This window comes from Giraffa tippelskirchi, chromosome 10 (assembly GCF_054371585.1).
Source record: "Giraffa tippelskirchi isolate mGirTip1 chromosome 10, T2T-mGirTip1v1.2.pri, whole genome shotgun sequence".
Classification (NCBI taxonomy): domain Eukaryota; kingdom Metazoa; phylum Chordata; class Mammalia; order Artiodactyla; family Giraffidae; genus Giraffa; species Giraffa tippelskirchi.
Genome location: NC_137284.1, coordinates 135751498 through 135778816, shown reverse-complemented (window position 1 = coordinate 135778816; position 27319 = coordinate 135751498). Strand labels below are relative to the sequence as shown.

Here is a 27319-nt window from a genome sequence, read left to right as displayed (position 1 = left end):
TCTCCCATGGTATACTTTGGAAACTCCATGGTATCCTTTGTGAAACTGATGAGGGAGTTTCCTAAAGATCCGCTCAGTAAACACTGTCACCCAGTACTTGATATTCTACTCACCCAGTGTTGAGGGGGAAAAAAATGAAAGAACACACATTGCTCAGCAAAGGATTTGGCTGATTTATAAGAGCCAAGTGCTCCATTATGTAAAGCTTAATTGAACTTCCATATAGTGATGAGGGTAATACAATAATCTGAAAGCATCAGGGCTTTAAAGCAGAAAAAAGAAAGAAAAAAGGCTCAGCAGCATGATATAGACGGCTACAAAATGTAAGATTCAACTAAAATTGCAGTGTTCTCCTGACTCCCACCTGAACCCTTTGCAAAAACCAAGTTCCTTCTTATGGTGCTTCATAGGGCCGTTCTCTTAAAATGATGACTGTGTTCAAGCTAGCAGGAGACACGTGAAATTATTTAACTATTCTTTCCAAAGTATTCTAAGCCAAATGACACAGATGCTTCCAGTGTCTTCAGGATGGTGAACAGGCGTAATTCCACTACTCCACATGGCAGAAGTAGCACAATTATATACATCAAGCAGCCTCTGAGGTTGAGAAAACAATCTAAGGTGCTCTTTTGAGAAGTGAAGGTTGGCTAAATGTTTATGATTTAGGTGTTAGGGGGTTCAGGGGAAGGAGAAGAGGAATGTTTCTTCTGATGTCTTCTTTCTCCTTCAAAGGAGGAAAAGGTTGGAGTAGGGGAATCCACTAAAGTAGATGAACTGTAAGCAATAAATCTGTGCAGAGAAGAGGTGGCTACAACCCAGATCCTATCTCCTGGCTGAGACACTGACATTAATACTACGTCGGTTATTGAAAGAATAACTCTTCAGGACGCTGTGGGCCACCTGGTGAGGAAGAACACTAGGACAGAAATTGGGATTTCAGCTATGTTTAGCTAAGAAAACATTAGTATGTTTTAGGACACACTAATGTGTTATACTAGCTCAGACATTAGTATGTTTTAAGATTTGACTAGACAGCAAAAGCCTTACAGCTACAGAGCTCAAGCCCGAAAAACTAAGGGTGGTATCACATGGCTGAGAAAAACTGAACTAAGATTAGAAAAGAACTATTCTAGAAGGAGAAGATCTTAACCTCATGCTCAGTGACTAACAGAACAGCTGAGGAAGTATGCCTGCACGCTGGAGCCAATGAAAATGAAAAAAAGCAAAGAAGCTGGATTCCTTGTAAGTAACGGTCTGATTTAAATAAACATAATAAAGGCACACTATCTATGAAGAAGTCAAAGAGCCACAAAGGACGTTCATAAAGATGGCTTCACGCCTGCTAGATGACAGTCATTACAAAAGAGGTAACTAAGATGTCCCACAGTATTTCTGGTAGTAAGGACCCCACACAGGCATTAAGCTGGACAGTAGTGCTTTTGCAGGGAGCAAAGCTTTGCAGTCAGGAGCAGAGGTTACAACAATGTTTTAAAAATCACTGTTATAAAACTCAAATCACCTCTCAAAAAACTGACCTTGTGCAGAAAATAGGCATTTTCCAACCGTTCTTATTCCACACTTCCATCTCTGTGCCATCTTTCATTTCTCCAAAATGGAAAAATGTCTACTGTCTATTGTTGTGAAATACTTCAACATAATGAGAAGCAATGGGGCAATACCTTAGTGACACTGTACCTACTGGATATGTGACAATTTTCCATGGATGGTGGATGGGGTGGTGGTGGTAATTATCAGTGTGTAGGAGTCAAGCTGGACCCCAAGTTAGTTTTTTAGGTGCCCCTTTATAAATGTGAACAAAAAATTTTTAACTTATTTTTTTTTTTGAAAATGTGATGTGCAAGAAGACATGGGCAATCAGCTAATAGATATACTATGGGTTTGCCAAATTGGAGCTCAAAGTAATTGTGAAGTCCAGCACAAGTAAAGGTCACCCCACAAAACTTGCTCTTCATGAAAGCTCTGGCAATAACGGAAGAATGAGATTTTAATCACTGAAGCTAATTACATAGAAGACTAAATCACAAGAAGAGTTATTTAAGTGTCTTAAATACAATAAAAAGTAATTAACAGGAAGCATCATCTTGACAGCTTCCTGTCACAGTCCAGGTCTAAAAGGATCAGCTAATTCCCAACCTGGGAGCCAGAGAATGAGAAACAACTCAAAGTTTGATCTTTTTATTTTTTATTTAAATTGCTTTGATTAAAAGGTAACAACTCTCACCAACTCGAGTGAAGTTAATCAAGAAAAAAAAAATTTAACCTATTAGAGGAAGGATGAACCTCATTTTCATTCGCTCCCCAGAGGGCGAGAGAGAGAAAGTTGAAGACTGTTTCAGGAGAGGGGCCTCCCAAAGGCCATGCAGCTCGACGCCGTCCCACACGGCAAAAGAAAATACGGGAGGCCTGACAGAACCCTACTGAGGACAGGGCCGGTTCACACATGTGGGCATGTGAAATCCACTGAAAAATATCTCCTCCTCAAAGAGGCCATCTCATCTGCCTCTTCTTTCTCCTTCCCTGGAATGAGCAGTTTGAGAAAAGCTACTGGAGAATCAGAGACTCACAGCTGATCCCGTGACTAAAGGGAAAGCCTCTAGACACTACAAAGGCCAATACGAAGGGGTATGAGCCTACAGGTAATGACAGACATAGCACTGATCTTTTCTTAATGCTACTGCATCTCTAAAAATTGAACAAAGTCTAAAGCCTGTCACGAGAGACGTGCTGTATTACTAGACAAGCTCTCCCAGCAACCTTTGCTTAACTGACCCGCACATTCTACGACCTCCTCAAAACCCACCGGCTGACACCAGTTAGTAACTGAGGACCGCTCGAACACACCTGTGCACTTCTGTCCCAATCTGTTTCTGTCCCCGGATTTATACTGGTCATTTTTATTATGTACTTCACTAAATATTGAAATATGAGTTCAAAAAGAACAAGCCTTTATAAAAACAAGTTGTCGCAAAAGGTTTAGTAAGAGGCATGGCATTTAAATGGCAACAAAATGTGCAAAAATTAGAGCAGGAAAAGTATAACAGAAGAGGGAGATGTAAATCACAAAGATCTAGGGTTCCATAAGTAGTATTTTTAAGTCATCATTCCATAGAAGAAGTTTTTTAATCCACCAGGATATCATACATCAAAGATTTGGAGATGTAAGTACATTTTTATGTTAAAAATGGAATTAAAACATTTGGGATAAAAAAATAAATCCTCTGCTCTACACAATGTTTTCAAATAACTATTAAAATCAGGAAGCATTTGATTTAATTCTGAATCTAAGCTGAGTATTTGGATATTGGTATCATTCATACCTCAACTTTCCTATAGTAGTATTTGGAATGATTTAAGTAGAGAACATTGAGGAAAAAGTGAAAACAAAATCAAGGCCACAGGAAAATAAAGAGAAGCCTTGAGGAAGACCCAAACATCAGAAGCATGCTATCAGATACATTTTCTAGAGGCATTCTATCTTTGGCATGGGCTTCCCTGGCAGCTCAGATGGTAATGAATCTGCCTGCAATGTGGGAGACCTGAGTTCGATTCCTGGGTTGGGAAGATCCCCTGGAGGAGGGCACGGCAATCCATTCCGGTATTGTTGCCTGGAGAATCCCCATGGACTGAGGAGCCTGCTGGGCTACGTCCATAGGCTCGCAAAGAGTCAGAAACGACTGAACGACTAAGCACAGCACATTATTTTTGGCACAGACCTTCCAATAACCAAATAAACAGGGAAAACTATCGGATCAGATACAAGTTTTTTTACGTATGTATTTAACAGATTAAAGCCAACTTGTAGCTCAGAAGAAACAGCTGCCCCAGGTTATGAGACATCTAAGCACTCCCTGTTTCATAAAGGGACACTGCAATATAGTAAACAAATAACTCACAAATTTATTGAACTCCTACGAACTGCTGAACACTGAGACTACATCAGGAAATAAGAGAGACGATAATCCCTATCTTCAGGGAGCTTACTATCTAGTGAAGTTTGGTCTTAATGATATTAGGCTATCCTCATATTTCTCCCAATTACCGCCCAGTAGTTTACTCAAGACAGTGTAGTTTAGTAGAAACAAATCCAGGAGGAAATTCAGTGTATTTAACTCATTATGTTAAAAATGGAATTAAAACATTTGGGATAAAAAACTAAATCTTCTGCTCTAGCCAATGTTATCAAAAAACTATTGAAGTCAGGAGACTTTCAATGTAATTTTTAAATCTAAGTTGAGTATTTGGATATTGGTATTATTCATACCTCAAACTTTCCTACAGTAGTATCTGGAATGCCCTGGATACCAGGGCACCCCAGGTACCCTTCCAGGCTGGTCTAATTCGAGGTAAGGACCTTGGTAAATCAAATACCATCTTACGACAACAGGGAGAGAGAAAGGTCAAGGTTAACTCCCTACAAGAACACTTTCAGAATATCTAATTTTAAGCAGCATAAATTTTGAAAATATACCTCAGTGGTAACCAAAAAAAAAAAAAAAAACAAACCCTCTCCTCTAATGGGTCATTAGATAAACATGAATAGAAACCGTCTGCCAAAAAGATGTGCATTTTGACAGTAGTAGTGTTGTCTTTACCATAGGTAGATAGAAGGAGCAGTTACTGGAGAGGACTCCTTGTTTGTGGCAGCAAGAATCTTAAACCTGTCTAGGGGAAGACTCACTTTCCGGCTCTCCACAAGAGGAAAGCACGCACTGAGCTCCTAAGAACTGGTGACAAATTGGTAATAATCATTACTGCAAATTAGAGAGAAGAATGAGCAAAATATTTCCCAGTTTTCCCCATTCTGAAAACATTATCTAATTTCTCAAGAACGTGCTCCTAAAAATAACCCAACGCCTGTGATGGTGTTAAGATAATGACATCAAAATCCTATGTTCAGTTCCTCTCGGCAAAAGTGAAGTCCCTGATTGCTGTGTGAACATCAACAACATTGATAGGTATAGGAGTGGTAACAGCATCTAAAAATACTTATTTCCAAAAGTGACAACAGGAAGCGGGGGTGGGGGTCGGGTAGGGTGTTTGGAACGTGGACGAGAGAAGCTCCTGTGTGGTAGGAGAGCTTCTGGAAAGCACATAAGCCACCATATCCTTCCTGTCAGAGACAGGCTATAGCTTAGAGAAAGGTATTTCTCCCAATGGGCTCCATTGTACTTGCAATAAGACAATCTCTGTTTTGATGAGAAACCTATTCTTTTCTTCCCTTCCACCATGCATGTCCCCTTTTAAAACAAAAGCAAAATACCAGTTTGGTAACAAACACCATTTAAGACTGTTAAATAGAGAAGGAGACAATTAGCATGCGGGTATATTTTACGCAGAGTAAGAATTGCTAGTGGGGACTGACTAATTGTTTTAATATTTACTGTGGAAGCATGGCCCAGCGGGCTTCCTCCTGCCCCCATCAGATACCTCCTTGAAAGGCTGCTCGTCAACCAAGCTCCCTACAGACTCTGGAACGTAACCAGGGTACAGCCAGTGGAACGCAAGACGAAGACCCTGTCATCTACTGATTACACACATATATTAAAAAAAATAATGTCCAATTAACCTCTCTTCTTTTTCTGGCCTACAGTTAGACTTCCTAAACTAATACACACAGAATCTTTCTACTTTTGCATAGTATGTAAGGGCCTGACTGACACTCAATAAATGGCATTATTAATAGTAATAATGAATGCTACATAGTGCCAAGCACACAGAGCCCAATAAATCTTTTTTTTTTTATTTTATAAATTTATTTATTTTAGTTGGGGGCTAATTACTTTACAATATTGTAATAGTTTTTGCCATACATTGACATGAATCAGCCATGGGTTCACATGTGTTCCCCTTCCTGGACCCCCCACCCACCTCCCTCCCCATCCCATCCCTCTGGGTCATCCCATTGCCCCGGCCCTGAGCCCTTGTCTCATGCATCGAACATGGAATGGTGTTCTGTTTCACATATGATAATATACATGTTTCAATGCTATTCTCCCAGAACGTCCCACCCTCACCTTCTCCCTCAGAGTCCATAAAATTGTTCCATGCATCTGTGTCTCTTATTCTGTCTCGCATATAGGGTTATCGTTACCATCTTTCAAATTCCATATATATGCATTAGTATACTGTATTGTTGTTTTTCTTTCTGGCTTACTTCACTCTTAAATAAATAATTAATAATTTATTTAAATTATTCATTTAATTATTTATTTAAATTTATTTAATAATTTATTTAATAATTTTTTTATTTAATAATTTATTTAAATAAATCTTAAATAATGACAATAATGAAAGTATATGATTAACTAATGAGCAATTATGAAGTATTCTGCAAACAAAGTGCTACATAGGCATATAGCAATCACAAGCCACTGTGTTAAGAGTGACAGAAAGCAAATCGGGGTGAAAGGGAGGAGAGAGATGAATGAGAAGAGAACTCCCAGCCATGGCCAAGTTGCTACCAGCCAGAACACTCACATTCCTCCAATGGTGACGGTGGCACAGGTACGCTCTGAAAAGGCGGGCACAGTATCTGTGGCTGGGCTGGCTGGTCTAATGTAGTCCACAGTCACATTGACCTGAAAATAAGAAATCAAGGTAATTAAGGTTGAGAATTTGCAACACAGCTCACTAGCAGCCCCGTGTGCTGGCTGTAAAAGCCCACTCATGGAATGACTTTGTGGGTTTAAGATTTAAAAAAACAACTGAAAGCTGAACCACACACTGGGGGAAGGAGAAAACACCTCCAAAAGCCATCTCGGATAAAGGACTATAGTATTCAAAATACAGGAAGAACTCTTAAACCTCCATGATAAGAAAATCAAAATCCCAATGTTATAATGGGTAAAAGACTTGGATATCTTATCAAAGAAGACATACAGATGACAAGCATATGAAAATATGCCCACAAGTGTCATTGGGGAAATGCAAACTAAGACAACTATTAACACGTCGATTAGAATAGTCAAAATTCAAAACACTGACAACAAATGCAGGTGAGGGTGTGGAACAACTGGAATTTTCATTCACCGTTACTGGGAATACAAAACAGTACAGCCACTCTGAGCAATGGTTTTGTATACAACAAACTTTTACCATACGTTCCACCAGTTAAAAACTTATGTCCACACAAAAACTTGCACGTGGATGTTTCTGGTAGCTTTATACATAAATGCCTAAACTTGAAAGCAACCAATATGTTCTTCAGTAAGTGAGTAAAGAAATTGTGGTTCATGAACACAACTGAATACTATTCAGCACTTAAAAAGGATGAACTGTCAAGCCATGAAGAGACATGGAGGAATATGAAATACACATTGCTAAGAGAAAAATGCCCATCGAACAGCTATCTATTCTATGATTCCAACTGTGACGTTCTGGATAATGCAAAAATGTGGGAGACAGTAAAAAGATCAGTGATTGCCAGGGGTTAGCAGGACGAGACAGGATGAACATATGTGGGGGCAGGATTTTGACAGCAATGAAGCTATTCTGGATCATACTATAATGATGGATATATGTCATTACACATTTGTCAAAATCTGTACAATGAGAACACCAAGAGTGAACCAGAGTAAACAATGGTCTATGGATGATGATGTGTCAAGGCAGGCTCACCAATTGTAACAAATATACCACTCTGGAGGGGGACTACCGATAACAGAAGAGGAAGTACATGCAAGTACATGGCGGGGGGGTGGGCAGGAACACAGAAAGTCTCTTTACTTTCTGCTCAACTCTAATTTGAGTCTAAAAGATGCTATGGAACCTAAAAGATGACTGATGTCAAGAGAGAAGGACAAATGGCTGAACCTTTAAGGTCCTAGAGAAACTTCAGTCGACAGAGAAGAAATCTGGAATATTCCTGGAGGATTCCTAGACATTTTGGTAAAGCAGCTCTCTAACCTTTTCACACTGCTTTGAAGATCTGTTTAAAAATATGAAATGCCTTAACAGAATAACTACATGTAGTTTCAGTCTGCCATAAGTTCTCAAGGCCCAAGTTAAGAACTATCAAGTAGAATCAAAACGACACAGTTGACTACACTGAATACCAATAGGGTATTGGTAGTGGACTTGGAAAATTTGGGGGGTGAGGTGGGAGGAGGATGGACTGGACCAGAAGAACCTTTAATACTGGGCTAATCCTAATATATACTAAACATAGGGACACAAACACGCCGAGCAATGCTTTTTCTTTATGAAACCTTTCAAGATGACCATGTTTGTATGTCAAAACAAAGTGGCATGCTGTGTCCATCAGCAAACATACAGAGCCTGCATTACAGCATTAAGGCATACACTTGACTTTGGTTGTGGCCAGCTTATATACCTGTACTGAGGAGTCAAGCACCCTGAGGCCATCCTCACAGTCTGAAAGTCCAGAATCACCTTTCCTAAAAACCACTTTGCTTCTCACTGAGCTACCTGAAGACAGCACGATGTATGAAAATCAACCACACTGCTGGTGAGCACCACCAAAATCCCTTCAAACTGCCTGCTCCTCAAAAATCCATTTTAAAAATGAATATGGAAATTTTCAGAAGAACAGCTGCCTCCAAATTCTGACTGTCAGATCACTCACTCTACCTAATCACGTTTTAAAAGCGACAAGGAGCCTTATCAGTGAGAAAGCCAATTAAGGGCTGAAGGCAAAGCAAATGTTTCTCGTGAGAAGTACTGTCATAATACAACAACACAGAAGAAATCATAAAGAGGACTCCTTAGGTCAGATGTCCACATTGACATTACTGCTCAGCCTTATCACTTTGTCCAAGCTAAGGAGATGGATAAATGTGAGGAATGTGAACAGACAGGGAGTCGGGGTGGGGGCAGGGCTGAAAAACTACCACCACCAACAGAGGTTTTCAGAGTTGCCCCACATGCAGCTGATCAGAGTTTTTAGAGCCCAGAGGGCAAGGAATGGGCGGTCTACACACACAGAAGCACAGCTGACTCCAATCCCTGGGAGGGAAAGAGTCCTCTGCATGCTATCTGTTCTGACCAACCCCTCTGGCAACTCTCCTCTGGCAAGGGCGGATAATTAACCTCTGGAAGAAGGAAGAGGCTGGGAAAGCATGTGGATACCTGTTGAAGTTACGGCAAAAATCACACAGGAAATCAGCACTGAACACGAGCTAAACCTCAAGAGTAGCCATCCAGCAGTACATGAAGTAACTCAGGGCCCAGTAGGGCACCAACAGGGGGTATGGTCCAATTTGGGGCATTCAGGGGGCAAGTGAAAAAGTATGTAGAGATATTCACCTATTTTTTGTGTTTTCACCCAATCCATCTAGTAACAAGCTCAAGCCCTCAGTTCCACTACCAGGGGGAAAAAAATAATTCATCCTGCTTAAAAATAAACTCAGTGAATCTCAAGGTTACCTTGCATCTGCCAATGACAGGCCTCCTCCTCAGGAGGTGGGAGTGGGGCAGCGGCTCATCAGCGCAAGCACATGGCACACAGTAACATCAGCTCTCTTCCCAGAAATATGCAAATCACCAGGAAGGCCACGTGAGTAGCAGTGGTGATGGTCGTGGTGAGGGGAGTATTGGCAACGAACAGCTCCGCATCTCATTTTCCAGGCCAAAGGCATGCTATCCCCAAACTGTCTTCAAATGAAATCAATGGAAAGACCCCACTCCCCCAAATCTTCAATCAGCAAAAGAACTAGTAACTACATTCTACATTCACCTGCGAATTAATTTTTTCCTCTATTTAGAGAAAGAACTGAAAGCCAGAGATTAAAGCGCTCATTGGGGGAGGTAACATTATTAAAGAAAATCTCAAATACAAATGAGGCCCTGAGAATAGCCCACAGCCAAGACTGCACACCTGCAGACAGCTATGACAAACCAGGAATTAAAGTCAATGTATAATTAGCATTTATGTCCCTCTCCTGGGGAGTCTGAGATCTGCTCTCCTGCCTTGGAGTTTCTCATCTCCAGATACCCATCCCTGACTTGTCAATCACTTGATAAAGAGCAGTTTCAATTAAACAATGGCAGATCTTAGCAAAGTCTTCATCTGAATAATAACAACCTGAATTTTGTGCTGGTGGGTGGTTACATATGGGATGGCATGAGTTGAAAAGAAATATTGGGTTAATGCAAACGTTTCCCTCATTTTTCCAGCGGAGATGCTCCTGGAACGTTGGGTATATGCAAGAATTTACATGTATAGGACACAAGGGCAGGGCCTGGCCCTCTTTACAGCAAGGACCACAAGGAGTCCACAGCTCCCTGCTGATTCTACCTGTCATTCTCTTATGAATGAGTCACACATCACCTCTCTGGGCCTCACTTTTCTCAGGCAATTCACTCGGTAAATGAGAGCACTAGACTAGAACTTTAGAGCATCACTGAACTCGAGAATCCTAGAAGACAATTTAGCCAGACACTGTGTGCTATATAGCATCACAGGGTTTATACAGTAGGAGTGTACATAGTGAATTTTTTTTGATGAATGGATACATGTAATCAGGAACCCTTTCAGACATAAAATTCTGAAGGACAATAAATGAGATGGTTAGGACCACATGGTCAAGCTGTTGACCATTCTGTTCTATATATTAAAGCATGAAGGAGGGAAGAAATATTTTGAAATTGGGATAAAGCTTTGAATTAAGAAAAGTGTAATTCTGCATATTACTTTTTCTTTTCAAAGAAGCTCTCAGAGAAAAACAAAGGGTACGAGGCAATCTGATTCCTCTGTGGTCCATTGTGGAATTCTCCTTGAAAACAATTTCAAAGACCCTTCAGAGAACTAAGATGAGAACTTAAAACCAAATTTGTATACCAATCTCATATAAAGTCTGGAAACAGCTTAGTATTAACAGAAAACACTCAGGTCACACCTAAGGAATTCAATCTATGGATATACTCTTTATGAAACGAATCATTCACTAGATGATCAGTGAGTAGTATCATCATACTTTGGTAGTGTCAAACCACCAAAGAACTCCACCGACTTTATGCTTCTGATGATAATCTGAAGGCTTGTGCATAAAAGATACCTAACATTTCCAGGCCACAGCCTGAATCTGGGCTGTTACATGAAGCTATTACTATATAATCCCACCCACTATTCCACATGGCCAATCATAAACCCACAAAGAGATGTTCAAAAAAATACCCTGACTCACAAAAAAGGCTCTCATGTGACCTGTCATCCTCATGATGGAAAGAGAAAACACATCATCTGGGCAAGTCTGGCTAAGGCAGCAGGCAGACAAAAGTAAGTAGAACAAAATATTTCAACAGCTTGGGTAAGAGCATGGGCTCTGGAAGCCACTTGGCTGCGGGTTTTAAAGTGAAAGTCGTTCAGTCATGTCTGACTCTTTGGGACCCCATATACATGGGATTCTCCAGGCCAGAATACTGGAGTGGCTAGCCCTTCCCTTCTCCGGGGGATCTTCACAACCCAGGGATCGAACCCAGGTCTCCTGCATTCCAGGCAGATTCTTTACCAACTAAGCCACAAGGGAAGCCTAAGAATACTAGAGTGGGTAGTCTATCCCTTTTCCAGGGGTTCTTCCCAATTCAGGAATTGAACCAGGGTCTCCTGTATTGCCGGCAGATTCTTTACCAACTGAGCTATCAGGAGGGTTGTAGGTTTGGTTCCCAGCAATTCTACCTCTGAACTCTGTGAACTCGGAGAAGTGACCTCACTTCTGGCTTCAGTTGAACATGGATAACTCTACCTATCTCACCCTTAGAAGAGAAATGCATTAATATACATGAAACATTTAGAGCAGGGCCTGACTCATAATAGGCTCTATGTGTTAGTTATTTTTAGACAAACATACTGATTTTCTTGGAGGAGAGCCTGGTACAGGGTAGGTGATAAGTGTCTGTGAGATAAATACATGAATACACGCACACATACATATATGCATAAATAAGGTGCATGTTGACTTTAAGTCATTAGGCAGAAACACTCAATTAAATACACTTTTCTCCTTACGGAGCCACAGCAAACAAGAGTATGTACCTCATCCATATTCATCCCAATTTACAGATAAATAGGACTTATTTTAAAGAATGATATACTATTTAGTACTTATTTAGACACTCTCCAGGTTAATCAGCAGGTACTAGCTGTGGAGACTGTATTTACCAAAGATAACTGAAGCAGAGTGTGGGGAATCATCTCAACTAATAGGCTAACTAGAGGTGTTTGGGGAGGATGCTCCTTGCCTTACAAAATTAGGAAGATAACAAACAGAGAGCAACCAAGCTGGCATCTGCTCTGGGCATAACAGGACAATATTTAATTTATGTCTTTAAATTATGTTCTTGATCTTTTCTCCCTGCTAACAAGTAGCATACATAATTATTTTGAAAGTATCAGAGATTATCTTCTTAAAATCTGAAACACATTTTAGTCACTCATTCATCTAGATATAGGATGAACATCTAACAAAACTGTCAAGGGGTCTCTTGGTCCTGCTTCTGGGCACACTGATTGCCAGCTCAGCCATCTACTAGGACACAAGCTAAACTCTCATAAGGAGATGTCAAATGTACCCTTGTTGCTCAGGAAGCAACAACAACAAGAGTCACAAATGAGAGCAACATATGTATACTGACATTTTCTGTGCTGTGCTCAGTCGCTCAGTCGTGTCTGACTCTTTGCAACCCCTTGGACTATAGACCGACAGGCTCGTCTGTCCACAGGGATTCTCCAGGATAGAATATTGGAGTGGATTTCCATACCCTCTCCTCCAGGGGGTCTTCCCAACCCAGGGATCAGACCCAGGTCTCCCACATTGCAGGCAGATTCTTTACCATCTGAGCCACCAGGGAAGCCCAAGAATACTGGATTGGGTAGTCTATCCCTTCCTCAGGGGATCTTCCTGACCAGGGTCTCCTGCATTGTAGGTGGATTCTTTACCACTGAGCTACCAGTGACATTAAAGAAACAGAAAGTTAGTTTTTACAAGTATTTCTGATTTAACTCAAAACATCCAAAACATTATCATATCAACATATAACCAGTATTTCTTAAGGTATTGGGTCTCTTTTCTTTCACTGACAAAGACTTCGAAATCCAGAGTGTGTTGTGCAAGAAAAACACATCTCAGTCTGGATCACCAATACTTCAAGTGTGCAGCCACGTATAGCTGCAGTCGCAATACTGGACTGTACATGCCCAGACCGTTCATTAAGGGACCAGAGTCTTAGCCTCAATCCTCTATACATGATCCTACCTTTCGTGGTTCTATCTTTCTCTAGTTTCTCCCAGGAACTTTTGTTATCTTATATTTATGAATCCTTGTAAATACTCAAACCAAATACAAAAAAACATGGTATAAAAAATAAAATGTTTATCATTCATTTTCCGACCAAAAAAAAAATCTATTATTTAATTAGACTAGAAAGACAAGGTATTTACATAATTTTCGGTTCTAAAAAACGTTTCAGGGGTGAGAATAAATGTGTACACAAAGGGGGAAAATTCCTCCAATTTATAACTGTCATTATGGAATATATTCTGTTCAATGTTTGAGGAAGATACTTTTGAGTGACTTCTCTACCAAATCAGTGGCTGGACTTTATCCTTGATTTGCTGACCCAAGTCTAGAATTCTTCACCTTGATGTTTCCAATGTATTCTAATGGATGGTAACTAGAAACTCATGGTAAAGAAACACCTGCTTTTGTAGTTATGACTAATGCCTCTGTTGTGTATGGTGTTATTAGAAAGTAAGCAACTGGTAGATGTGAACCATTTATGTTTATAAGCACAGACAAAAGCTGAAATCTCTATGTCCCATTAGGACATCATTAGCTCTGGCATGTCTTAAATTAAAAGAACTTTCACAGATAACACTGACAAAACGTTATACATTTATGCTGCAAAGAAAAGGACACATAAGCAATGATCCTCTCCTACCTCTCCAACCCAGCCTAGATGTATTTGGTAACATCCCCTTCAAAATCATTGTAATTAGATGCTAAGGCTGGCTGTTTATTCACATGTATTTATGTTGTTTTCTCCTATCTACAATCAACCTTCCCAACTCCCCCACAGAGTCAGAACTAATTTGAGCACATTTCATCAATGGAACATGAACCTCCACAGCTTCCCAACCTCTATGATGAGCAGAGTCAAGGAGCTCTCTTATTTGATGTTTCTGACAAAACAAAACCACTACTTCCACCCCCTTGTCGGATGGGCAGATGCATTCATCTGTTTTGAGAGGAAAGGTAAAACCCAGCTTCAGGAAGAGCCTGTGGAGATGCTAAGAGTCTCTACCTGACATTAGGCATTCATTTAAGTGGACATCACTATTTCCCGATAAACACTCAGTTTGGCAAATATTTAATTAGAAGCATACCCAGGCATGAGATTCACAAGTAACCGTGAAAACATTTTATGTAAGAGGTCATTAGAGCTGGGCAATGATTTCTAGAAATAGTGATAACACCCTGACAAAAACAGAACATTAACATGGTCAGAAATGAGGCACTGTGTATGTATAAGGTAGATAACAAGCACATATAAAATCATCAGGGAGATGAAGTTCTGACCGTTCAAAATATTTCAAGTAAATCTGAGGAGGATCACAGACGAACAGAAACCACTCTTTGCAAGTAACCTCAGTTACAAGTATTTTCATCAATGCTCTTGATTCCCAAGTCCTTATAAACCTACAAATGCATCTGAAAAGCATAACCTGTGTTTGCATCAGTGCTCTAACCATTATCTTACGCATCATGGTTTAACTCATCCCGATACCTAATTGTCATACCACACTATCCATACCCAAGAATGCCAACGGCCCCCAAAACACTACTGGGAACTGTCACATGGGTCCCCTTCATGACTCTTCTTTCTTCTCCTCGGAGCCACCATCTCTACTACCTTCCTCTGGAGGATGAAGGGTGAGTGTGGGTCTTTTTCCTCCTCTATACAAGTGTCAGTCACAGTCATCTGTGTCCAAAATTTCCAAGGTCAGCAGCAGTCAGGGGAAATTAAATCACTCCGTCCAGAACTCTCCCTGGAGGAGTTCCAGCCACACAAGCAGCACAAATATATGGAGATACTCATGCCTTTGTGTAGAATACACACAATGTCACCCAGTCTTGAAAACAACAGCTATAATAAAACTAAGATTAGAAGCACAGGGATATGAAGAAAGAGTATTTGCTTAATGGCATCTCAGTCATATTACTGGAGGAAAAGAAGAATGCTTTTAAGACATGGATAAAAACAAAAAGGTTACATTACATTTTCTCCACAAATCTGTGCCAGTCTACAAAGGAAAAGGCCACTCACCAAAAAGCCAAACTGAGAAACTGAAACAATCAAAGGGGGAGCTCAAGTATGCCCAAGAGTTCTGATCAATTCCTAATGCTTTGGGGGCTGGATATTGTGAAATCAGTACAGAAAAGCCAACCTGTGTCCACCACAGTTCAGGGCACACCTATTTCTCCAGCATGCCCACAGGGTGGCATTTAGAAGTCATTCAGACCATGGAAACAAATATATACTCAGGTAAGTTAATGAAAGGTGAAAGAATGGTAACTTAGACAAAGAGAAGTGTACGGTGACCTCAAAGGAGAAATATAAAGAAAAAATATAATTCTTAAGGAATACCTGCCAATGGCACAAAGAAAAACAGCTCAAAGATACAGCTCTTCTGTTACATAAATTATTCTCGGTTGTGTTGCTAAGAAAAGATTCCAAGATAGTCAGGTGTTACCATCATAAGCCTTTCTTCCTTTAGACTACCTTCCTCTTCCTGCATTGCACACAGAAGATGCTGCTCCTGCTGCTGCTAAGTCGCTTCAGTCGTGTCCGACTCTGTGCGACCCCATAGACGGCAGCCCTCCAGGCTCCTCCATCCATGGGATTCTCCAGGCAAGAATACTGGAGTGGGTTGCCATTTCCTTCTCCAGTGCATGAAAGGGAAAAGTGAAAGGGAAGTCACTCAGTCGTGTCCGACTCTTAGCGACCCCATGGACTGTAGCCCACCAGGCTCCTCCATCCATGGGATTTTCCAGGCAAGAGTACTGGAGTGGGGTGCCATTGCCTTCTCCGACACAGAAGATAGAGGCCTACTAAATGAAACGAAGTTCCCTGATCAAAGGCACAGCATGCATAGAGCAATAACACCTGAGGTCGGTGTCTGAAACTATACACAGACACTGATCAAAGACCATCCTGATTGCATCTGTGTTCACCTTCAAATCCAGGTCCTTAAAACAAACAAACACACAACCCAGTATTCATATATGCACACAGCCAACTTTCCAGCCCACAAATACATATTAGGAAATTAGGTGGTTACCACTGGATTTTAAATCTAAGTCAAAGGGACCAATTACAGCCTAGATTCCTGACATAAGCTACCTCTCAGCAGCTGAACAAAGAAGCCCTCTCCCAGACTCACAATTCTTCAATTTCCATTACTCATATAGAGACACAAAGCAAAGATATTTCTTGAGTTCTTAAAAAAAATTAAAATAGAATTACCTTAAGATCTAGCAATTCTGGGTATATTCAATCCAGGGTCTCAGGAATGTTTGTAGCCTATATTCACAGCAGCACTACTCACAATAATCAAAAGGTAGAAGTAATCCAAATATTCACTGATGAAGAAACAAAATGCGGTCAATGGAATATTTTTCAGCCTTAAAAAGGAAGGAAATTCTAACATATGCTATGATTTGAATGAGTCTTGAGGATGTCGTGCTAAATTATATAAGCCAGTCACACACACAAAAAAGAAATAATGCATGATTCCACTTAAATGAGGTACTTAGAGTAGTAAAAGTTCAAGAAAAAAGTACATCATGGTTCCTGAGGCTGGGGGCAGGCGGGGACAGGGAGTCATTGTTTAATGGGTATAGTTTCAGTTTTGCAAGATGGAGACTGATTGCAGGAGAATGAGAATATCCTAACACCACTGAATTATATACTTTAAAATGGTTAAGATGGTAAATTTGATGTAATGTGTATCTAACAATTAAATGTGTGTGTGTGCATATTTTTAAACTTGGGCTATTCTACCCACATAAGTCAGGCAGAGCCCAGACTACTCCAGAATCTCTGAAGAATTCAAGAGCATACTTCTATCACTTTCCCAGGAAAATAGATGGTTACCCACAGGCAGCAGTCATTAGAAGTCATGTCTCGAAACCCATTAATAACAGAGTAGAAGCCTCAGTCACGGAGGACAAATCATTCCATCTTCCGAAATAGCTATTTTTCTGCTTCCTAAAGTGAGCCAACTGAAGCTGCATGCCTAGGTACCACAAGTCTAACCAGATGGACCTGTGTCACCAATTCTCAGAGGCAGCTATAGAATGGGATGGAGTAGTAGTCTACAGCTCACTCTCTTCCTATAAAACTGTCACACAATTTTGGAAGTCTTGTGCTCTGACACAAGCCCTCTATGAGAAGCAGTCCTCTATGGAGGTCCGTCTACACTTTTGGGAAACTTCTGTGTTCCACCATAATCCCCCACCTCTACCTAGTTCTCCAGTTGAATTTAATCCCTGTTGTCCATGCTCGTAGCTAATCAACATTCAGTTTTCATAGGATTCTCTAAGTGGCAATTTTAGTGTTGGCAGAAACCTAAATGGGTACATCTTCTGAGGTCAAACTGGCAATTGTACTAATATTTAATATGCAGTGTCTTTTGACCTGGCAATTTCACTTCAAGGGATCTAGTTCTATAGAAACAAAGATGTATGTACAGGCATTCTGTCCTTTGCATTCATGGTGGTTTAACACAAATGCATAATTACAAGTTGTGATCGAACTCTCGCACTAGCCCAAGTTCCAAGTTGGCAGTAAGCATGGCCATTTTTTTCCTATTACAAGCATGTCTCATAAATATGCTGTAGCTGTTGAAAACAAGGGAGATCTGTATCTTCTGCTATGGCAACATTTTCAAATTTTAAAAAGCTAAGACACAATGGTAGTTATAATCTCATTTGGGGGAATTCAGGGACATACTTAGAAACAATCTGGTGGAACTTACCTAACACTGTTAGAAGGGCTTACCTTCAAAGGTATGTGGTTCAACTTTTCACATCATAAATTTCTAAGATTTAAAATTACATTTGAAGGAGAAAAAGGTAAGTTAAAAATATAAACCAGTGGTAGGTGGAATAAAACAGACAACGGAAACATGTACTTTCATTAAAAAAAAAACAAAAAAAACACGAAAAACAAAAAACCTGGCCTCCTTTAACCAGATTTCAATGTTGAACATTTATTTCCGACTAATTCCCCGGATGATTTCAGGGTCACCACTCAGGCCAACCAATAAGGATGATGCAGGGCCGGCAGAACACTGCTAGAAGGATACTCCGGGTGCCCAGTGGTGCGCTGTTTCCATGGCAGGTGGGCATCACTATCTGCAAATGAACTGCCAATCTCACTGTGTGCTGATAATGATGCTGCCACTGCCACCTGCCTGCCATATGTTTTCCCTACTTGTCACGTAACAAGGAACTGCATTTTGGCACGCTGATCACTGACAAGTCTGATTCTACTGGTCCATGTTTGTTATAACTATCTGCAGCACTTCTTATAGCTGAGGTAGCTACACAATGCCTCATAGGATGCAGGACCTAAAATACCACTTTACCAACTGACCACTGACTAAGCACCAACATTTTACAATAGACTTCCCCAGCTGTTCTTCCTCTACTCCTACTCCTACGTGTAAGAGCTACATTTAAGGGCTGTGCTCCATCCTCATTTCATGCCCTGCAACTCTGTTTCCCATTAGCAGAGAAGAAAGACAGATTTCCTACTCCAATAAACCAAACTCATTCTCTCTCCCTTCATCATCATGGTACAGTCAATAAAGGCTGATGACAACCCAGGGGGTTTCCATTTTTAGCTCTAACATAATGTGTGCGTGCGTGGTCATTCATTTCAATCATGTCCAACCCTTTACCACTCCATGGACTGAAGCCTGCCAGGCTCCTCTGTCCACGGGACTCTCCAGGCAAGAATACTGGAGTGGGTTGCTGTGCTCTCCTGCAGGGGATCTTCCCAACTGAGGGATCAAACCCACGTCTCCTGCGTGCAGGTGGGTTCTTTACTGCTGAGCGCCACCAGGGAAGCCCCTAACATAATGCACAGATCAGCAAAGGGTTTAAGAACCAGCGGTGATGAAACACTGTCTCACAGCAGCAGATAATCTGAAGGTGATGAAATATGACAGAACATGTTGGGTGTACCACTAAACTGCCTCCACAGTCACTGCTCCTATTAGTAGAACTTTGGTCTGTATGAACCAGCAAATATCAGTTTAAGGCCTGTTACCACATCTAGTCAACAAATTGGGAACTAGTTTCCAAAAAGAAGGAAAGTAAAATTTCAAAACCTGATATTATCTTCTTAAGCAAAAGACAGCGAACATACAAATGTGAAATCAATCAAGCATGTAAACCAAATGTCTTGCTTTCCCATTAATAATGAGAACACAAAGCTAATTATCCAAAGCACTTCTATGAATTAGCAAATCCCTAGACAAGTAGATGCTTCTCTTAATGAGGGGACTCTTCACACATTTCAGCAGCCACCCCCATCCCCACTCTCACCCACCACTTAACTCACTGGATAAAACGCCAACCAGCAACAACATCAAGAAGGAAACACCAACTACTCCTTGTCCTTCATTCAGCAGCCATTCCGCCAACAGTCAACAGTATACCGATTTAACAAATTTCGTTATATTCACAATGCTGTGCAACCGCCACATTATAATTCCAGGACACTTGCATCATCCCAAAGAAACCCTTTACTCACTGAGCACTCACTCCCCAACCCCTGGCAACCACCCATCTACTTACTGCCTCTTCCCATTTGCTTGTTTTGAACACGTCCTTTAAATGGCAACATACGATAAGTGGTCTTTCATGTCTCCCATCTTTCATGTCGTGTTATGCTTTCAGGTTCATCCAGGTTGTGCCATATGTCAGTACTTTATTTCCTTCTATGGTGGAGTGTATATAGTGTGTTCATATACCATATTGTGTTTATCCATGAAAACATACTTTTGAGACTGCAGCCATAACAGCAAGTGCACTGAAAACCACTTTAATAAAATCTCATTATAATGATAAAAATAATCTTATTTTTTATAACAAGAAAATATAACTGAGAATCAGCTGAGAGAAGAAAGGCTCTATCTGATGCCATATGCAGAAAAGCTACTATGATTAACACAAATAACTAAACCATTGGAGTCAAATCACATACAGGAAATATTTGAATCTCCCAACCTGTCCGGTTCAGAGAACTTCAACCAAATCCATTTAAAAAGAAAATAAAAAGCACCACTCTCTCATAAAGAGGAAAAAGAAATCTTTCAGGGTCTAAGTCTTGGGGAGATGGTCCAAACAACCAACTAGCCAGCCATTTCTGAGGAAAGCCATCTTCTTCCCAACAGGTCATGTGCTCAGGACAAACAGCACAGGCACTCAGGTACTGTTTAAAATGGCAAAAATGATACAGATACCATCTATGGAAATATTCTTTCAAAGTATGAAATCCCTGTAAAGCTTTAAGCCTGCCACTGGCTGCATTTGCTTTCCAGTTTCCTTGCACACACTCACTCACAATGAACCAGACTGTAACACGGTTTCAAGGATCCTCGTATCTTCATGACTTAGCCTGTTTGAATACATCCTTGATTTCCACAGCAATGTATCACTCTCTGACGGGTCACGTGAGCTCGTTTCTATGTGATGGTCTACATACCAGCTGACCCAATTCCTCTCCAGCCTGCACCAATTCCACAGTGGAAAATGAACGATGAATTATTCTACAGCACAGAAGGACAGGAATAAACAGAAAGACCCAATGAGCCCTCCTCCATAACTTAGCACGGAAAGATTTTTTTATTCTTCTGCTACTAAAGAAAAGTCCCCATGTCTTTTAGCACATAAGATAAACTCAAAATAGGAAAACTGGTTTAGTCATTACATAACTGTCTGAGCTATAAATTTACTAATCTGATCATCAAAAGACGAGCCTAAGAATATAGTGAGGATATTTAACAATATTCTGCCACTGTAGCATCACCACAGAAGTTTAGACAAGCCTGTAGGAAAGAATTTTAAGCTAAAACTTCTAGCAGGTCTAGAGGGTAACAGGAAAATGCCTGGTGAGCATATGTAGAATCCTGACAGAAGTACCTGGATCACACAACAGTACCAACCTCCAAACACTAGACAATCAGCAACTGAAGCATCCGTTTATAGCCAAGAGTTTATTGCAATCAGTAGCCAAGATCTTTAGACAAACTACCCTAAAGAGAGACTTCTTGAACAATCTCAAAAGAATGGTCTGAAGCCCAATCATTTCATTTATTTAAAACATTTCAGAACATCTAGTAGGTGTAGGAAATAGAAATCAAACTTACTGCATTACAAAAAGGGCAGACAAAACCGCAATATATACATGCTAAATTTCATATATATGTGTATATGAATGAAATCAAACAGAACAGTAATCCATATAAATATATGAAAAAAAAAAATTCAGGTTCCTTAGGTGAAAAAGAAAGGATGGGTCCATAATATACTGACTATATTGTCCATTTTCTCGGTAAAAGATACATCAAGATGTATAGGCGTGTTTAAATCAAATGAAGTGACCCACTTATACATAGATCCTGCGTAACAAATGGTTGTAATGGACAGAAGGCTATAAATTGAAACATTTAATAAAATGAGCATTCTATTAGTGACATCTGATAAAAATTCTTTTGAGTAAGTATCACAATAAGCATAATACAGTAACCACTAAAATATCCAATGGTAAGTATGAGGCTCAAAAGTCTAGGAAAAAATCCCATAGTTAATAGGAAATGACAGGCGCATTAGAGATACCCTAATCTGGAGCAAATGTGGGGAAAGAGAAGAATTATTGGGTTGGCCAGTAAATTCACTTGGATTTTTCCATTAACTGTAACAAAAAACCCAAACAAACTTTTTGGCCAACCTAATAACTGGCATTGATCTAATAAGCAACTCCCAAACCTAAAAAAAGAATGAATATAACCAATTTTTAATAATTCTACAATATATCAGTAATCAATCTGTGAGAGTTTTCTTTTTTTTTTTTTAAATACACATTCTCAATTCTCTTGAACACTGTGAGACTGTACTTGAACTGCTTAGAGGTGGCAGGGCTGTGGAGCAGGGCGAGTCACATTAATAACATTTACAACATGACAGTTATTCAGGAAGATTATATAATCTGTCCAAAAATTATGCAAGAGAGGTCTCCTCTGCAATACAAAATGGCTAACTCATACAATTTGGAACAGGCTAGCTTATTATAAAGACTGAAAATGGAAGATATATGTCAGTAGTAAGTTATTTTTAATGATTAAGTTAAAATTTTTATTACATTGAGATTATTTTTTTGTTCCAACTCTTAGCTGAGCTTTTAAGGCATAAAGTAAAATGAATGACTTTATTTTACATCAAATGAAAGTAATCATAGTTATTACCTAGGGCAAGTATACACCACTATGTAAGAAAAAGCAGATTCAGACGAATTATGTGAATTACCCAAACTTAAACAGCAATTCAATGAAAGTTATAACCACTAAATCCTACAAATAAAAGTTGAAATTACAAGAATAGTAATCCACAATAAAAAGTCATTTCAGTAAATTAGGTCTGTTACATGCCTGGAGAGATTTACAGTTTAAGAGCCCAAGGTCTTGCAAGTCTGAGAAGCTACCCTTAAATACATTATACAGTGCAGGTGACTGAAGGAATAATCCATGAGAAGGCTAAGAAAGACTTCCAACTTTGGTTATGGTTTCTGGTTTTCTCCAAAACTATCCAGCTTATTGCTATATCTCCTGATGATTTATAAGCAAGAATATCAAAAACAACAACAACAAAAAAACCTATTTTATTGCTTAGCTGCTCTAAAATAAGGGAATAATAGAAGGTTAAAATTAAGCATTAAGAACTAGACTAAATGAAATCTATGGAGAAAAAATAAAAGTACAAAATTCAAGAATTAAAATCTCAAAAAACAGATGTCTGACTTTAAATGAGAAAAATCGAAGGGACTTAAAACGGGGGAAGCTATTATACTTTTTAAATGGCCAAATCCTATGTAAATAAAGCACTCAACGTCAATGAATAGACTCATATACAAATTAAAATTTTATATAAATTATATATAAATAGAAGCTTTTTTTGCCCTTAACTTTAGATCCTCCCACATGGAGAAGCCTGATTTTGTATGCTAGTGAATCTAGTTAATTATACAGTATGGCACGTTTATTAAAACATAAAATAAAGCCACAGCACCATAGTTCAAAAAAGTTAAGATGAACACAAATTGGCAAATTATCACACAATCATGAAATAAAATAACACAACCACTGCAATTATCACTTCAAGAAATTTCATTTAAGTTTTTGAGGAAATGTTCAGGTTATGCTGTCAATTGACATATAGGTTTATTTATATCTGTGTATGTATGAATCAAAGAAAATCTCAAAATGCTAATGGTGCTTTGAATTACTTTTAATTTTCTTTTATACTTTCCAAACTTAATATAACAAACATACACTGTTTTTATAATCAAACAAAAATCACAGAAGGAAAACAAAAGATCATCTTAGTTACGGTGTGGTCTAAAGTGACAATAGTCACACTCACCAAAAGCATACTGATAATAGGGGAGACTTGATTTCCCAGGTCCAGTTCTCTAGAAGGCTGAGAATCAAGTGACAAAATTTTATTTGGTGCTTGCATGTTCCTACTTCCCTATTTTCAAAAATAACTTACAAGTCTATAGTAATTGTGTACAACATTCCAAAAACCAGAGAAAATATTTGGTAAATACTTAACCTGAGAAGAGAGTCAATGGGGTCCTTCTCAAAGAAGGGTCAAGAATGAGATCTGAAAAGCTTTGCCAAGTGAAGAACTAAAGAAATAAGACGATCAACAGTAACAAGATGAGCAGAACTACTAGAAACGAAGACACCCCACTGCTCAAAAAGGTAAAATACAAATCTCCATCTGCATTCCCACTGGTATCTGTGGAAACTGCATAGGAATCCATCTTTTCCTAGCAGTGGGAATGCTACTATGTGATGACAAGACTAGCACAAATAAAAGTGAATGAAGATCAGAATTTACATTCTAGGCTATACAGCCAATGTAAATCCTATCCCTAAATTAGTTAGTCCTTAGAAGAACTGGCCAGTAATGGGGGCAGGGGAAGAGAGACCAACAAATGACAATACTGCTGAAGATGTACCTGGCCTAACTCATTTTGATCAATTTTGGTTAATATGCACTTTATTGTAAAAATGACATCATTTAGAATCAGTGGAAACCTTAAGGGTAACACTACGGAGAAATGACAATATGACACGAACTCATAACCAGCTTACTTACATCTTTAATAAAGCCAAATTTTTACCTCATTTTGTTCTCTTATTTAGTACTAGGATAACTTATTAATTGCTCTGAGAAATGAAGAATCACTCTATAATACAAAGAATAACAAATCACCTGAAGCATCAGTGACGTACTTAAAATGTGCTACCTACAGGGTTAGGAACGAACCTGTTTCATAGTATTATTGCAAATGTAATCAATCTCCGAATTCAACCTTTTAAAAGTAAATCAAAGTGGCAGTAATATTTTGAAGTGTTAGATTAACTGAGCATTCATTTGGGAGTTGAAAAGCAGGACATCAAACATTTATTTCTAACTGATGATCAAACAGCTGTGTTTCTTGGATAGGTAAGTTCAGGGGACAGAGACTTCAATTTGGGATTTCAAGTTTGAGACTCTCAGAGAGACTGGGGGCTAAAAAAAAATGCTGGTTGGGGCATACTTTGTCCTTTATTTAGCTTTCTTTGGGTCACAGAAAATTAAGCTCTCATCAGATATCCTGCCAGTTCCCATGGAAACTCTATCAAGCTATAACAAATGTACCAGGAATCTCAGAAAAGAAGCAAACTGGATGTTAACAGTTCTCTCCAGGCCCCTCCTTCCCCAGGCCCACTCCCATTTCCTCTATGAGTCAAACAGATACAAGTCGGGGCCACTGAGCACTTGGGGATCAAAAAGGTTTTCTTAAAAAGAAGGGCAAGCAATTGAGTGTCATCTTCTTAAGATTGGTTTTCAAGCCAACAGAGGCCGAAGAAAATAAAATGAATGGCCATCTTCCTTTTCTCTCATTCAACCTTATCAGGACACAGAATAGGACAAGTTCCCATTTTATTTGTCATATTATATACTGCTCCCTGTTCTTCATTTTCCCCAAGCCCTGACTCAGTAGTTTGCTATTATCGATTGAGCTCTTACAATGTGCCGAGCACTGCAGTAAGTACTTTCCATATATTACCTCATTTAATGCTCATGACAGGCCTGAATTAGGTAATGCTACCCCAGAGATTCAAACCCACATCTTTTTCCTTCCAAAAGTCCATGTGCTAAACCACGACAAACAGCCAAAAATAGGATATTGACTAAATACTCAATTGATGTTAAATAATAAAAGTACCTCATGGAAGAGTCTATTTAAATGATACAGGGAAACCATCATATTGAAGGTTACAAAACACTAAGTACCATATAATTATTAGCTAAGTTGAAAATTATGCAAATACCCAAATGCATAAAAAGAAGATTGGAATAATACATACTTAAGTATTAACAGATGCTACCCTGGGTGGTAGTTTCTTTTTGCTTTAACTTTTCTTTCAGAAATATTTTTTTTAGAGTGAATAAGTGTTGCTTTTGTCACTGATACAACAGGCAGTATGTGTCATTTATAGCAAAGCAGCAAAAACAAAATACACTGTCATACAGAATGGACATTCTCCCCAATATTAGCTGAATTCATAATTACACTTTCAAGTAGAAAAATTATGGTCATAGAGAAAACTAGGTTGAATAACAACAAAAACTCTTTAGTACTTTTAAGTACATAAAAATGAAATACAAATGCATCATTTTGGGCAATATATATGAAATTTTAACTATTTATGATACTAGTATTTGAAGAATATACACCCACAAACACATCTGTCTACACTGGCCTAAAATATCTCTGGAAAAGATTTAAAAGGAAATGATAATAGTAGTTATTTCTGAGGAGGTAAACTGAATTGCTGAAGGGCCAGGACAGAAGGGAGATCTTTGATTAATACAGTCTTTGTTAACATTTTGAGTTTTAAATGTATTACCACTCAATTAACACAAAAAGTAAGACTAATGCAACCCCACCCCCCCCCCGACACAAGAAAAACTTAAAACAATGTTACTGATTTTTCAACAAATGCCTAAAAGATATGTTAACTAATTTAAGGGTCTGCCTATTTTATACAACAATTTGTCAAAAATATCCTGTGTTTCCATATTGGCTTTCCTGCCAAATGACTTCAAAATATCTGTTTCAGCAAATGAAACAACAAAGAGGATTTAGTTTCTTGATTTGACTTTGAAAGTCTTCAGGAGAAAATAAAAAAAGATGCACGGCTTTATCCATATACGTCCTTTCTAAAAATGAAACCTCTATTTTTTTTAAAAAGTAAAGAACATGTTATATAAAACAACCAAAAAACGTTTCAAATTATGGCTTCCTGGCTGTTTAAAAATTAAATTAAAAAAGTATCTTTGCCTTGCCATAGATACATATCAATGCAAAGAGGAATCTCTGCAAGAAAAGGAAGAAAGAAGAACCCCCAAATCAACCCCCCACACACAGGGGTGGAGGACAGGGACAATGGCTTGGAGTCAGGGGAGAAACAAATCCAAATATCAATTGCAGGAAGGAGAGCCATGCAGAGAAGACACACGTTTCCAGATTTGGAAGCAGGTCCCAGTGTCAACCAAATAGTTTCTCTTTTATTAACGAGTACAATACCCAAGCACCCACAAGATCTTGCGCTCGGGGCAGTATCGAGCTGACCTATCACCGGAGCACCTAGCAAGCGCACACATACCCTGGCCCAATCCTGGCTAGAAGGGGTGACCAACAGTTTCTTCCTCATGCATGCTTTCCCTTTTCCAAAAACAGAGCAAGTGACGGTTCAAGCAGGCAATTTAAAATGTACACAGCATCACCTAGCCTGTCAAATTCTGTGCTCATCCGAGACGGCCCAAGCCCAAGGAGAAACTGGAACCGCCAAGCAAACCGAGTGGGCTTGTTCAGACAGAAGCTGATGCTTTGTCAGCTTTGGTCATGGACCAAGTTCCATGCTGCTGGGAGGAAGAACAGAAACAAGAAAAGATGACATTTAGCAAATCACTTTTTCCCTCTTAAGGCCAGA

The 27319-nt window shown here is 39.3% G+C and overlaps 1 protein-coding gene across 2 annotated transcripts in view; it reads right to left on the bottom strand.

Annotated features, from left to right (window-relative positions):
• Positions 1 to 27319, bottom strand: part of SND1 (staphylococcal nuclease and tudor domain containing 1) — a 425720-nt gene that overhangs the window by 226339 nt on the left and 172062 nt on the right. For both annotated transcript variants that reach the window (XR_014066017.1, XM_081531207.1), the window contains exon 12: positions 6499 to 6599. Coding sequence is in view for 1 of the 2 variants with exons in the window: in XM_081531207.1 (XP_081387333.1) it covers positions 6499 to 6599 (101 nt within the window). In the remaining variant the exon portion in view is untranslated. The remainder of the gene's footprint in view (positions 1 to 6498; positions 6600 to 27319) is intronic.